Raw genomic sequence first — 13,838 nt, forward strand, 5'->3', positions numbered from 1 at the left:
TAAATCAAGGGTTTTAAGGGTTTTATGATCGGTTGATTAGTTGTTCCAGTGAGCTGGTGCTGGGCTGGAACAAAAGCCGGCACAACATGCAGGTTCCAGGATAAGGATGAAATATTAGCCAAAACATGTGTTGCTCCAGCTGTGATTGAGTCAGTGCGAAAACTTTGTAACTAAGACCTAAAGGCTAGTGCTACTGTGATTTTGAGCATGGCTTGAGCTTGGAGAAAGGGCACTCTGTCCACATCCCTCATAGGTATGACAGTCATTTCCCCTCAGACATATTACACAACCTAAATATTACGAGGTCATACATACTGTTTGTCTGGACTGTCAGGTTATGAGCCTTACATCATTAATTCAATGTACATGCTTATCACCCCAATGTTTGTAAAGTCATTTCCAGCTGGAAAAGCTTACTACTTTGATTTATTAAATGTTTAGATAATTAAATCACTCCCTCCCACCCCATCTCAATGCGTAGATGCAAAAGGTGTCCTATACAACACTCAAAAATGCTCAACTTGTTTCTTTATTCGATAACAAAACAAGAGGAAAATTAAATTACATCTATGAAAACTGGACACCACCCACAGTCAATTGTTGTGATACCAAAATATGTGCTAAATGCATACCACAATGTTTAAAACGTATTTTCTAATATTATCTATTCACCATATTTTTTTTTTTACAAAAACAATAAAATGCAAAGAAATACATTTTTCAAGAGAATATCATTATGCTAAGAGGGGTTTGACAGGTTGGCGCTTTGTCACATTTGATGAATATCTGTGTCTGTGTGCACTGATATTACATACATGCAAGTGTGTGTGTCTGTGTGTGTGTTTGTCCTTTTCAATAGATGCAGTGAAGAGGTCATTGGAACTCAACCAAAACAATGAAAATGCCATGGAAACGCATGGGGGAAAAGATGTCGTGGGGAAAAGATTCAGAATCTCCTCAATGGCCACCAGCAAAATTAGCCTACATTTAGGCTATTGTTTGTGTGTTTCACACTATGTTGAGGTAAAAATCTGAGAATAATGCTGGTATGGATGTCAACCCGAATACATGTTGATGTCATCATCACCAAGAAACTGCATTACAGTTAAAAAACGACTTACTACCACCATCGATTTCTCTATGCTAGCTATGCTACCAGTCTATACGAATGGGAGTTAGCCTTTAGCAGTCACTTCTACTAAACCTGAAAGGGACTATTTCTAAATGTTATGCCGTGAAAACAGACAGATCCAAATCAAACTTTAGTAAGCACATTCAAGGCATGTTACAATACATAAAAAATGATAATTTGACAAATATCTATTTTGTTAGATCAGATTGGTTGAATGTGCGTCCTTCTATCCCCCACGGTCTGCGTTCCATTGACTTCTTTACCGCATCTATTATCATTCAACACTTTAGTTTATCAGAGATGATCAGTCCTGGTGATCAGGGAGATAGAGAGAGATACAACCACAAGAACAGACAGGCTACTGCCAAGCCATTGAGTAGAGGAGCCTTTGGGGATGATTGATGGAAGATTCGTACTTGTAGATCTGGTGAGCCAAACAGACAAAGACAGACGTTCATTCTCCAAAGAATAAGGTAGACATTTTAAAACCACTTGACTCTTGTGTCGTCTACTAGAGGTCGACCGATTAATCGGAATGGCCGATTAATTAGGGCCGATTTCAAGTTTTCATAACAATCGGAAATCGGTATTTTTGGACACCGTTTTGGCCGATTTTTTTTTACACCTTTATTTAAATAAAGATTAACTAGGCAAGTCAGTTAAGAACACATTCTTATTTTCAATGACGGCCTAGGAACGGTGGGTTAACTGCCTCGTTCAGGGGCAGAACGACAGATTTTTACCTTGTCAGCTCGGGAGATTCAATCTTGCAACCTTACAGTTAACTAGTCCAACGCTCTAACCACCTGATTACATTGCACTCCACGAGGTGCCTACCTGTTACGCGAATGCAGTAAGCCAAGGTAAGTTGCTAGCTAGCATTAAACTTATCTTATAAAAAACAATCAATCAATCATAATCACTAGTTAACTACACATGGTTGATGATATCACTAGTTTATCTAGCGTGTCCTGCGTTGCATATAATCGATGCGGTGCGTATCATTGTTCCAATGTGTACCTAACCATAAACATCAATGCCTTTCTTAAAATCAATACAGATAAGTATATATTTTTAAACCTGCATTTTTAGCTAAAAGAAATCCAGGTTAGCAGGCAATATTAACCAGGTGAAATTGGGTTACTTCTCTTGCGTTCATTGCACGCAGTCAGTGTATATGCAACAGTTTGGGCCGCCTAATTTGCCAGAATTTTACCTAATTATGACATAACATTGAAGGTTGTGCAATGTAACAGGAATATTTAGACTTATGGATGCTACCCGTTAGATAAAATACGGAACGGTTCCATATTTCACTGAAAAAATAAACGTCTTGTTTTCGAGATGATAGTTTCCGGATTCGACCATATTAATGACCTAAGGCTCGTATTTCTGTGTGTTATTATGTTATAACTAAGTCTATGATTTGATAGAGCAGCCTGACTAGGCAGTGGTAGGCAGCAGCAGGCTTGTAAGCATTCATTCATTCAAACAGCACTTTAGTGCGTTTTGCCAGCAGCTCTTCGTTGTGCTTCAAGCATTGCGCTGTTTATGACTTCAAGCCTATCAACTCCTGAGATTAGGCTGGTGTAACCGATGTGAAATGGCTAGCTAGTTAGCGGGGTGCGTGCTAATAGCGTTTCAAACGTCACTCGCTTTGAGACATGAAGTGGTTGTTCCCCTTGCTCTGCATGGGTAACGCTGCTTCGAGGGTGGCTGTTGTCGATGTGTTCCTGGTTCGAGCCCAGGTAGGAGTGAGGAGAGGGACGGAAGCTATACTGTTACACTGGCAATACTAAAGTGCCTATAAGAACATCCAATAGTCAAAGGTTAATGAAATACAAAAGGTATTGAGAGAAATACTCCTATAATTCCTATAATAACTACATCCTAAAACTTCTTAGCTGGGAATATTGAAGACTCATGTTAAAAGGAACCACCAGCTTTCATGTTCTCATGTTCTGAGCAAGGAACTTAAACGTTAGCTTTCTTACATGGCACATATTGCACTTTTACTTTCTTCTCCAACACTTATTTTTTTGCATTATTTGAACCAAATTGAACATGTTTCATTATTTATTTGAGGCTAAATTTATTTTATTGATGTATTATATTAAGTTAAAATAAGTGTTCATTCAGTATTGTTGTAATTGTCATTATTACAAATTTAAAAAAAGATTAATTGGCCGATTAATCGGTATCGTCTTTTTTGGCCCTCCAATAATCGGTATTGGTATCGGCGTTGAAAAATCATAATCGGTCGACCTCTATCGTCTACACCTGTTTGGTAGTCTAATGTTGTCATATCTTTTCGCTTACATAACATGTCCTCACCTGGGGAAGAGGTAACAGTCGTGGATGCTGTCAATGCTGTGAGTCCTTGAACTTGTCAAAACGATCTCTCTGTACTCGTGATCTTTATTTCTTACATTGTTTACCTCTGCCACCCTAAACACCTCTGCTGGGGATATCAGCTGATCAATGCTGTCTGAAAAGCAAGTGTACTCATCAATGTTGACTACAGTGCAGGAAATAATGTTGAAAAGGATCCCACTGTCTGAAGCAGCTTCCTCCGCGTCGGAACGTTTGGCCTTGGTTGTGGTAAACCTCCCAAATCGCACTTCTGACCCTACTTGTGCCTCATACTCTTTGCTTGGGCCACGAAACACAGTTTGGCAGTTCTCTGTCTTCAAAAGCCTCATGGCATCCATTAGAAGGAAGTGGAGGGATTTGAACCGGAAGTTGCCGTTATAGACAGTGACATTCCCACCCTGAGTCTCCACTGCTTGGTTGAAAATCTTTCTGAACACATTTCCCCCATGTCCATAAGCCACCAATGCATCTGTGTGTTGCTTGACGCCTCCCGGGATCAATTTTGTACACTGCTTTGCCTGCCAGGCAGAACTATACTCTGTACTGCCTTTCAGTTCTTCTTCCAGCAGACCCCCTTCCACAACCTTCTTCAACATCTGCTCCCGACAGTGAGTGTACTGGTCATCCACGGCATTAGGAACCATGTCCATTACCTTTGCCTGAGTCACCTGTAATAGTAAAGAGAATTGCTACCTTTTTTAATACAGGTAGCAGTGTAACAATTTATAGCACTCAATATTTTATGACAATACAATACTAATTTGCCAAGTTCAAATTCAAGCACTTTTCAAATGAAGTACATCAAGGCCAGTTTCCCAGACCCAGAGTAAAGCCTAGTCCTTAACTAAAAATCATGCTCAATGGAGAGTCCAGGAATAGGCTCACTCTGGATCTGGGAAACCGGCCCAGAAGTATGTCCTTACAGTATGGCTGGTTCAATCAGTGGTGTAAAGTACTTTTTAAAAAGTACTTTATAGTACTACTTAAGTAGTTTTTTGGGGTATCTGTACTTTACTTTTTACATTTTTAACTACTTTTACTTCACTACATTCCTATAGCTTTATATTTATCCTATAGCCGTCCTTGGCCAGCTCTCCTGCTATCTCTCTCAGAATGACCTTCTTGATCCAAATCAGTCAGGTTTCAAGACTAGTCATTCAACTGAGACTGCTCTTCTCTGTGTCACGGAGGCGCTCCGCACTGCTAAAGCTAACTCTCTCTCCTCTGCTCTCATCCTTCTAGACCTATCGGCTGCCTTTGATACTGTGAACCATCAGATCCTCCTCTCCACCCTCTCCGAGCTGGGCATCTCCGGCGCGGCCCACGCTTGGATTGCGTCCTACCTGACAGGTCGCTCCTACCAGGTGGCGTGGCGAGAATCTGTCTCCGCACCACGTGCTCTCACCACTGGTGTCCCCCAGGGCTCTGTTCTAGGCCCTCTCCTATTCTCGCTATACACCAAGTCACTTGGCTCTGTCATATCCTCACATGGTCTCTCCTATCATTGCTATGCAGACGACACACAATTAATCTTCTCCTTTCCCCCCTCTGATAACCAGGTGGTGAATCGCATCTCTGCATGTCTGGCAGACATATCAGTGTGGATGACGGATCACCACCTCAAGCTGAACCTCGGCAAGACGGAGCTGCTCTTCCTCCCGGGGAAGGACTGCCCGTTCCATGATCTCGCCATCACGGTTGACAACTCCATTGTGTCCTCCTCCCAGAGTGCTAAGAACCTTGGCGTGATCCTGGACAACACCCTGTCGTTCTCAACTAACATCAAGGCGGTGACCCGTTCCTGTAGGTTCATGCTCTACAACATTCGCAGAGTACGACCCTGCCTCACGCAGGAAGCGGCGCAGGTCCTAATCCAGGCACTTGTCATCTCCCGTCTGGATTACTGCAACTCGCTGTTGGCTGGGCTCCCTGCCTGTGCCATTAAACCCCTACAACTCATCCAGAACGCCGCAGCCCGTCTGGTGTTCAACTTTCCCAAGTTCTCTCACGTCACCCCGCTCCTCCGCTCTCTCCACTGGCTTCCAGTTGAAGCTCGCATCCGCTACAAGACCATGGTGCTTGCCTACGGAGCTGTGAGGGGAACGGCACCTCCGTACCTTCAGGCTCTGATCAGGCCCTACACCCAAACAAGGGCACTGCGTTCATCCACCTCTGGCCTGCTCGCCTCCCTACCTCTGAGGAAGTACAGTTCCCGCTCAGCCCAGTCAAAACTGTTCGCTGCTCTGGCACCCCAATGGTGGAACAAACTCCCTCACGACGCCAGGTCAGCGGAGTCAATCACCACCTTCCGGAGACACCTGAAACCCCACCTCTTTAAGGAATACCTAGGATAGGATAAAGTAATCCTTCTAACCCCCCCCCCCCTTAAAAGAGTTAGATGCACTATTGTAAAGTGGTTGTTCCACTGGATATCATAAGGTGAATGCACCAATTTGTAAGTCGCTCTGGATAAGAGCGTCTGCTAAATGACTTAAATGTAAATGTAAATGTCTATAGAAAATATTCTACTTTTTACTGCATACATTTTCCCTGACAACCAAAAGTACATTTTGAATGCTTAGCAGGACAGGAAAATTGTGAAATTCAAGCACTTATCAAGAGAACTCGTGGGCATCCCTACTGCCTATTGTCAGGCGGACTCACTAAACACAAATGCATCTTTTGCAAATAATGTTTGAGTGTTGGAGTGTGCCCCTGGCTATAAATACATTTTAAAAACAAGAAAATGGTACTGTCTGTTTTGCTTAATATAAGGAATTTATTATTTATACTTTTACTTCTACTTTTGATACTTAAGAATATTTTAGCAATTACATTTACTTTTGATACTTAAGTGTATTTAAAACCAAATGATTTTTTACTCAAGTAGTATTTTACTGGGTGACATTCACTTTTACTTGAGTAACTTTCTATTAAGGTACACTACAGTTCAAAAGTTTGGGGTAACTTAGAAATGTCCTTGTTTTAGAAAGAAATCAATTTTTTGGTCCATTAAAATAACATAAAATTGATCAGAAATACAGTGTAGACATTGTTAATGTTGTAAATGACTATTGTAGCTGGAAACGGCTGATTTGTTATGGAATATCTACATAAGGTATAGAGGGCCGTTATCAGCAACCATCACTCTTGTGTTCCAATGGCACGTTGTGTTAGCTAATCCAAGTTTATCATTTTAAAAGGCTAATTGATCATTAGAAAACCCTTTTGCAATTCTGTAAGCACAGCTGAAAACTGGTGTATGCTGATTAAAGAAGCAATAAAACTGTCCATCTTAAGACTAGTTGAGAACCTGGAGATTCAGCATTTGTGGTTCGATTACAGGCTCAAAATGGCCAGAAACAAATAACTTTCTTCTGAAACTTGTCAGTCTATTTTTGTTCTGAGAAATGAAGGCAATTCCATGCGAGAAATTGCCAAGAAACTGAAGATATCATACAACGCTGTGTACTACTCCCTTCACAGAACATCGCAAACTGGCTCTAACCAGAATAGAAAGAGGAGTGGGAGGCCCCGGTGCACAACTGAGCAAGAGGACAAGTACATTAGTGTCTAGTTTGAAAAACAGACGCTTCACAAGTCCTCAACTGGCAGCTTCATTAAATACTACCCGCAAAACACCACTCTCCATGTCAACAGTGAAGAGGTGACACCGAGATGCCGGCCTTCTAGGCAGAGTTGCAAAGAAAAAGCCATATGTCAGACTGGCCAATAAAAAGAAAAGATGGGCAAATTAACAGAAACTGGAAAAAGGTGTTACGGACAGACAAATCTACCTTTGAGGTGTTCGGATCACAAAGAAGAACATTCGTGAGATGCAGAAATTTTTTTAAGATGCAGGAGAAGTGCTTGACGCCATCTGTCAAGCATGGTGGAGGCAATGTGATGGTCTGGGGACACTTTGGTGGTGGTAAAGTGGGATCTCAACCCTATTGAGTTGTTGTGGGAGCAGCTTGACCGTATGGTACGTAAGAAGTGCCCAACAAGCCAATCCAACTTGTGGGAGGTGCTTCAGGAAGCATGAGGGGAAATCTCTTCAGATTATCTCAACAAATTGACAACTAGAATGCTGAATGTCTGCACAGCTAGAATTGCTGCAAATGGAGGGTTATTTGACAAAAGCAAAGTTTGAAGGACACAATTATTATTTCTATTAAAAATCATTATTTATAACCTTGTCAACGTGTTGACTATATTTCCTATTCATTTTGCAACTAATTTCATGTTTCTAAGTGACCCCAAACTTTTGAACGGTAGGGTATCTATACTTTTACTCAAGTATGACAATCGGATACTTTTTCCACATCTGGGTTCTATCATTTCAATCTTATGACCCAAAAAAATGTGTTTGGTCAAAACTCTTACCCTGTGAGAGAGCGCAGCAACGAGGATCAATATGAATGTCTTCTCTCTCTGGCCCTGCATTTTCCCAGCAATGGCTGCCTTGTGTGTTCTGGTGACCAATGAATGAGGGATTGAGAGGAGATGGGACAGATCAGAGATGAGAAACAAAATGCAATTGAGAATAAATTACATTGTGAGGTTATAAATAGCAAACAAGAATCTTAAATTTACACAGACACAATTTTACTGTATGTTTTACAACATTTAGGGGTCTTTCATAACAAAATGTCCAGGCAATGTTTAACTTCACAAATAGTACCCCTTCTCACAGGTATCATTCTGAAAGTTGACGTATCTACTACATAGATATTTTCAGTGTGGTATGTTCCTAGACTCAAGTGTAAGTAGCCTACAGCTGTTTTAATTGAGTAAGTTCTACTATTAATCACTCAAACTATAGGCCTACAATTCGCTGTTATAAAAGGCCCTAACACCTAACAAGCATAACATGGGACAATCAAAATAATACATGAAAGATAAGATTTGGACACATACCTTCAGAGTCGTGTGGTGCTCTAAATGTAATGAACAAACATAGTTGGACAGATAAGAGTTGTGTAACAATGGCACTGCATAGGGCTACAATATGCATTACATATTTTACTAGTCAGTTTTGTTTTTTATTAGAGTAGATGGGAATGAAATAGAATCGACTGAGTTGTTCGACTGAATCATGCATCGAGGCATCTCTATCTGTGACACAGTTGGCCAGTAATACAGTGGGGCAAAAAAGTATTTAGTCAGCCACCAATTGTGCAAGTTCTCCCACTTAAAAGATGAGAGAGACCTGTAATTTTCATCATAGGTACACTCAACTATGACAGACAAAATGAGAAAAAAAAATCCAGAAAATCACATTGTAGGATTTTTAATGAATTTATTTGCAAATTATGGTGGAAAATAAGTATTTGGTCAATAACAAAAGTTTATCTCAATACTTTGTTATATACCCTTTGTTGACAATGACAGAGGTCAAACGTTTTCTGTAAGTCTTCACAAGGTTTTCACACACTGTTGCTGGTATTTTGGCCCATTCCTCCATGCAGATCTCCTCTAGAGCAGTGATGTTTTGGGGCTGTTGCTGTGCAACACGGACTTTCAACTCCCTCCAAAGATTTTCTATGGGGTTGAGATCTGGAGACTGGCTAGGCCACTCCAGGACCTTGAAATTTTTCTTACGAAGCCACTCCTTCGTTGCCCGGGCGGTGTGTTTGGGATCATTGTCATGCTGAAAGACCCAGCCACGTTTCATCTTCAATGCCCTTGCTGATGGAAGGAGGTTTTCACTCAAAATCTCACGATACATGGCCCCTTTCATTCTGTCCTTTACACGGATCAGTCGTCCTGGTCCCTTTGCAGAAAACAGCCCCAAAGCATGATGTTTCCACCGCCATGCTTCACAGTAGGTATGGTGTTCTTTGGATGCAACTCAGCATTCTTTGTCCTCCAAACACGACGAGTTGAGTTTTTACCAAAAAGTTATATTTTGGTTTCATCTGACCATATGACATTCTCCCAATCTTCTTCTGGATCATCCAAATGCTCTCTAGCAAACTTCAGACGGGCCAGGACATGTACTGGCTTAAGCAGGGGGACACGTCTGGCACTGCAGGATTTGAGTCCCTGGCGGCGTAGTGTGTTACTGATGGTAGGCTTTGTTACTTTGGTCCCAGCTCTCTGCAGGTCATTCACTAGGTCCCCCCGTGTGGTTCTGGGATTTTTGCTCACCGTTCTTGTGATCATTTTGACCCCACGGGGTGAGATCTTGTGTGGAGCCCCAGATCGAGGGAGATAATCAGTGGTCTTGTATGTCTTCCATTTCCTAATAATTGCTCCCACAGTTGATTTCTTCAAACCAAGCTGCTTACCTATTGCAGATTCAGTCTTCCCAGCCTGGTGCAGGTCTACAATTTTGTTTCTGGTGTCCTTTGACAGCTCTTTGGTCTTGGCCATAGTGGAGTTTGGAGTGTGACTGTTTGAGGTTGTGGACAGGTGTCTTTTATACTGATAACAAGTTCAAACAGGTGCCATTAATACATGTAACGAGTGGAGGACAGAGGAGCCTCTTAAAGAAGAAGTTACAGGTCTGTGAGAGCCAGAAATCTTGCTTGTTTGTAGGTGACCAAATACTTATTTTCCACCATAATTTGCAAATAAATTCATTAAAAATCCTACAATGTGATTTTCTGGATTTTTTTTCTCATTTTGTCTGTCATAATTGAAGTGTACCTATGATGAAAATTACAGGCCTCTCTCATCTTTTTAAGTGGGAGAACTTGCACAATTGGTGGCTGACTAAATACTTTTTTGCCCCACTGTACCTTAATTGGGGAGGACAGGCTCATAGTAATGGCTGGAACGGAATTAATGGAATGCTATCGAACACATCAAATACATGATTTTAATGCGTTTGATACCATTCACCGCATTCCAGCCATTATTATGAGCCGTCCTCACCTCAGCAGCTTCCTGTGATGCTATGGCATTTCTGTCTGCAACGTTCCACATTTGCATACTGATCGTGGCTTGGTATGGAGCCCTTTTATTCTCCAGTGTTTCACAAACTTGGTCTAGGGACCCCCCCCCCCCCCATGTGACATTGTTGCATACCCGGATATGCCATGACATTTCAAATGATTCATTTAATAAAAGTTCAACTCTTTAATGTAGTTTCTATGAAGTGCACGTGCGCCCCATAAAAAGACCAGTAGCCAACCAGAACCTTCAGGTGTGTAGCTTTTTGTTTATGTTGGCCAATCAAAGTGGCAAAGAGGCTCAATGTCAAGCAAGTGGAGTGAGAGTTCACTGATGCAATGCAAGTTGGAAAAGAAATATGGAAATAAAAGTTAACGAAATGAGGAGTAGGCTACAATGAGTAGGCTGTTATTTTATCTGAATTGGTTTGGGGAGAAAGCGCAGAATGTGGCCTCAATTACAAATGCCTTCAGAATGGTTGACTTTTTCCAAATTTTGTTGTGTTAAAGCCTGAATTTAAAATGTATTAAATTTAGATTTTTTGGTCACGGGCCTACACACAATCCCCCCATAATGGCAAAGTGGAATTGTGTTTTTTGATTTTTTTTTTTTTTTTTAATTAATACAAAAGTAAAATAAATATTCAACCCTTTTGTTATGGCATGCCTAAATAAGTTCAGAGGTAAAAATGTCCTTAACCTCTCTAGGGTACGGGGCACGATTTTCACCTCCGGATGAAAAGCGTGCCCAAAGTAAACTGCATGTTACTCAGGCCCAGAAGCTAGGATATGCATATAATTGGTAGATTTGGATAGAAAACACTCTAACGTTTCCAAAACTGTTAAAAAAAGGTCTGAGTATAAAACATATGGCAGGCGAAAACCTGAGAAATATCCATCCAGGAAGTGGGATTTTTTTATGTTTGTAGTTTTCTATTGAATACAGTATCCAATGACTTAGGACTCAAATTGCACTTCCTATGGCTTCCACTAGATGTCAACAGTCGTTAGAAATTGTTTCAGGCTTGTATTCTGAAAAATAAGGGAGTAAGACCACTCTGAGTGAGTGGACCCTGGGAAGTCCCCAGACCTGTTTGCTGCGCACGGCCGAGAGTGCACCTTTCTTGTTTTTCTTTTATATTGACGAAGCTATTGTCCGGTTGAAATATTATTGATTATTATGACTAAAAACAACCTGAGGATTGATTATAAACATCGTTTGACATGTTTCTACGAACTTTACCGGTACTATTTGGATTTTTCATCTGCCTGTTGTGACTGCCTTTGAGCCATTGGATTACTGAACAAAACGTGCCAACAAAACTGAGGTATTTGGATATAAAGAGGGACTTTATCAAACAAAACAAACATTTATTGTGTAATTGGGAGTCTTATGAGTGCAACCATATGAAGATCATCAAAGGTAAGTGATTCATTTTATTGCTATTTCTGACTTTGGCGACTAATCTACTTGTTTGGTAACTGTATGTAATGTTTTGTGTGCTGGGCGCTGTCCTCAGATAAACTCATGATATGCTTTCGCCGTAAAGCCTTTTTGAAATCTGACACAGCGGCTGGATTAACAAGAAGTTAAGCTTTATTTTGATGTATAACACATATTTTCAAGAATGTTAAATATTTGAATTGAGTATTTTTGAATTTCGCGCTCTGCAATTTCACTGGATTTTGGCCAGGTGGGACGCTACCGTCCCACGTACCCAAGTCATATAATAAGTTACATGGACTTTCTCTGTGTGCAACAATAGTGTTTAGCATGATTTTTTAATGACTAACTCATCTCTGTATTCCACACATACAATTATCCCTCAGTCGAGCTGGAAAGTTCAAACACAGATTCAACCACAAAGCAGGGATGCAAACTGGTGAGGTCCCAAAAAGGTGACACTTTTTTTTGTTGCATTCAAACATGCAAAAAATCCCTGCTAGAGGGAAATGCAGGTTTTAACTAATTAAACAACAAAGAATATGATCTACATGATCAGTCTCTGTGTGTAAAATAAAAAGTGGTTCATGTGAACCTAACTCACAGTTAAAAAATGTAAAGAAAGCAATCCAATGTTATTTGTTGCCAAGACTTTACTGCAAATGACACTTGAAAAAAAACAACACATTAATATTGCAGTTAGCCATTATAGCCTTTATAATAGAACGCTTGTGACCACACATAAATATTGCACTTGGGAAAATCTTAAAGTAAAAATAGAATGAAACAAACAGGCATTCTATTTTTGCTCTATCATAGTGGCTACTATAGACATCGATCAAGTGCACAAGGCTACATGTGTGCAAAAATAATGTTCACTGAGTAAAAAAAAGTATAATCCCCCCTCACTCACACAGGTTACTGTCAAATTCAACACAACAAAAACAATATATTTGGGCTACACTGTGGCGGTTCTAGCTTGTATGGCACCCTAGGCGAACCCGCCCTTCAGCGCCCGCTTTCGGGGGCGCCCCCTTGATGCCGCCCTGGGTGGCTGCCTATGTCGCCCGAACCTCTATGTTTAATATAACATAGATACATTAATTATTCATTTCGGTTGCCTATCCTGACGTGAAGTTTGTTCTATTGAAAGTATTTGACTCTGATGTGTGCCACGGAAAGTATTAGACTCTAGCCACAAAATGTAAGGAAATTAGAAGGGTGGGGAGAATTCTGGCAGGGGGGGGGTTCGGCACAACGGCAAGGAGTCGTATACCAGTTAATACTATAGCGAATTGGTTAGGTTACTAATGTTAGCTCACACGATGTTAGCTGTTTAAATTTATTAGCAAGCTAATTATCACACCATAAACTCAATTATTTATCAGATAAGTTGGCTAATGTTGCCCAACATTTCTCTGGCTAGCTAACGGGTCCAGCTAGCAAGATACTTAACAGTGCTAATACTTGTTCACCAGTTTCTCCCTCACCTCAAACTTTCCAAAAGCCAGTAGTTTTTCGGTTACAGCTCATGAAGTACGCTTCATCACCTTCTCACCCCGGTCTCCGTGGTCAGGCTTCTCACCTAAAGTTACCTCTTCGTTATCGTTCAGGGGACGTGCTGCTGTAACTGACAAGCTGACTTTCCAGAGGCGCGCTGATGCTGTAACTAGTAAGTTGGTTGTCTCCTCTTTCTTCAGTAGCGTGCTGCGCTGCATTCTGCTGTTATGTAACGATTGGCTCAGCCTTCGTCAGTAGTGATCCAAACCCACCCCCAAACCGTTCTCATCGGATCTACACGAATTACGTAGGTCACCTATTTTGGTTTAAAAACGTCGAATTTCGCCGAAAGGTGACTAGTTTGCATCCCTGACAAAGACCAGGGAGGTTTTCCAATGTCTTGCAAAGAAGGGCATCTATTGGTAGATAGGTAAAAAAATAAATAAGCAGACAATGAATATCCGTTTGAGCATGGTGAAGTTATGAAATA

The 13,838-nt window shown here is 41.0% G+C and overlaps 1 protein-coding gene across 1 annotated transcript; it reads right to left on the reverse strand.

Annotated features, from left to right (window-relative positions):
* Positions 1–515: 515 nt before the first annotated feature.
* Positions 516–13,558, reverse strand: LOC120052858 (T-cell ecto-ADP-ribosyltransferase 1-like). Its single transcript, XM_039000041.1, has 4 exons — positions 13,339–13,558; positions 7,892–7,979; positions 3,467–4,173; positions 516–1,556 (listed from the first exon to the last, which is right to left on the reverse strand). The coding sequence occupies exons 2-4, from the start codon at positions 7,949–7,951 to the stop codon at positions 1,427–1,429; spliced, it is 897 nt and encodes a 298-aa protein (XP_038855969.1). The 5' UTR covers positions 7,952–7,979; positions 13,339–13,558; the 3' UTR covers positions 516–1,426.
* Between the last annotated feature and the right edge of the window lie 280 nt (positions 13,559–13,838).

The sequence above is a fragment of the Salvelinus namaycush genome, chromosome 8 (genome assembly GCF_016432855.1).
Source record: "Salvelinus namaycush isolate Seneca chromosome 8, SaNama_1.0, whole genome shotgun sequence".
NCBI lineage: Eukaryota > Metazoa > Chordata > Actinopteri > Salmoniformes > Salmonidae > Salvelinus > Salvelinus namaycush.

What these genes read in the sequence shown, in the direction of transcription:
- LOC120052858 (XM_039000041.1), bottom strand. Translation starts at nt 7,951, where the DNA reads ATGCAGGGCCAGAGAGAGAAGACATTCATATTGATCCTCGTTGCTGCG. An exon ending in TTGCTGCGCTCTCTCACAGG is followed by an intron (nt 4,174 to 7,891) that starts GTAAGAGTTTTG and finishes TTACTATTACAG; the next exon opens with GTGACTCAGGCAAAGGTAAT. An exon ending in GACTGTTACCTCTTCCCCAG is followed by an intron (nt 1,557 to 3,466) that starts GTGAGGACATGT and finishes TTGGCTCACCAG; the next exon opens with ATCTACAAGTACGAATCTTC.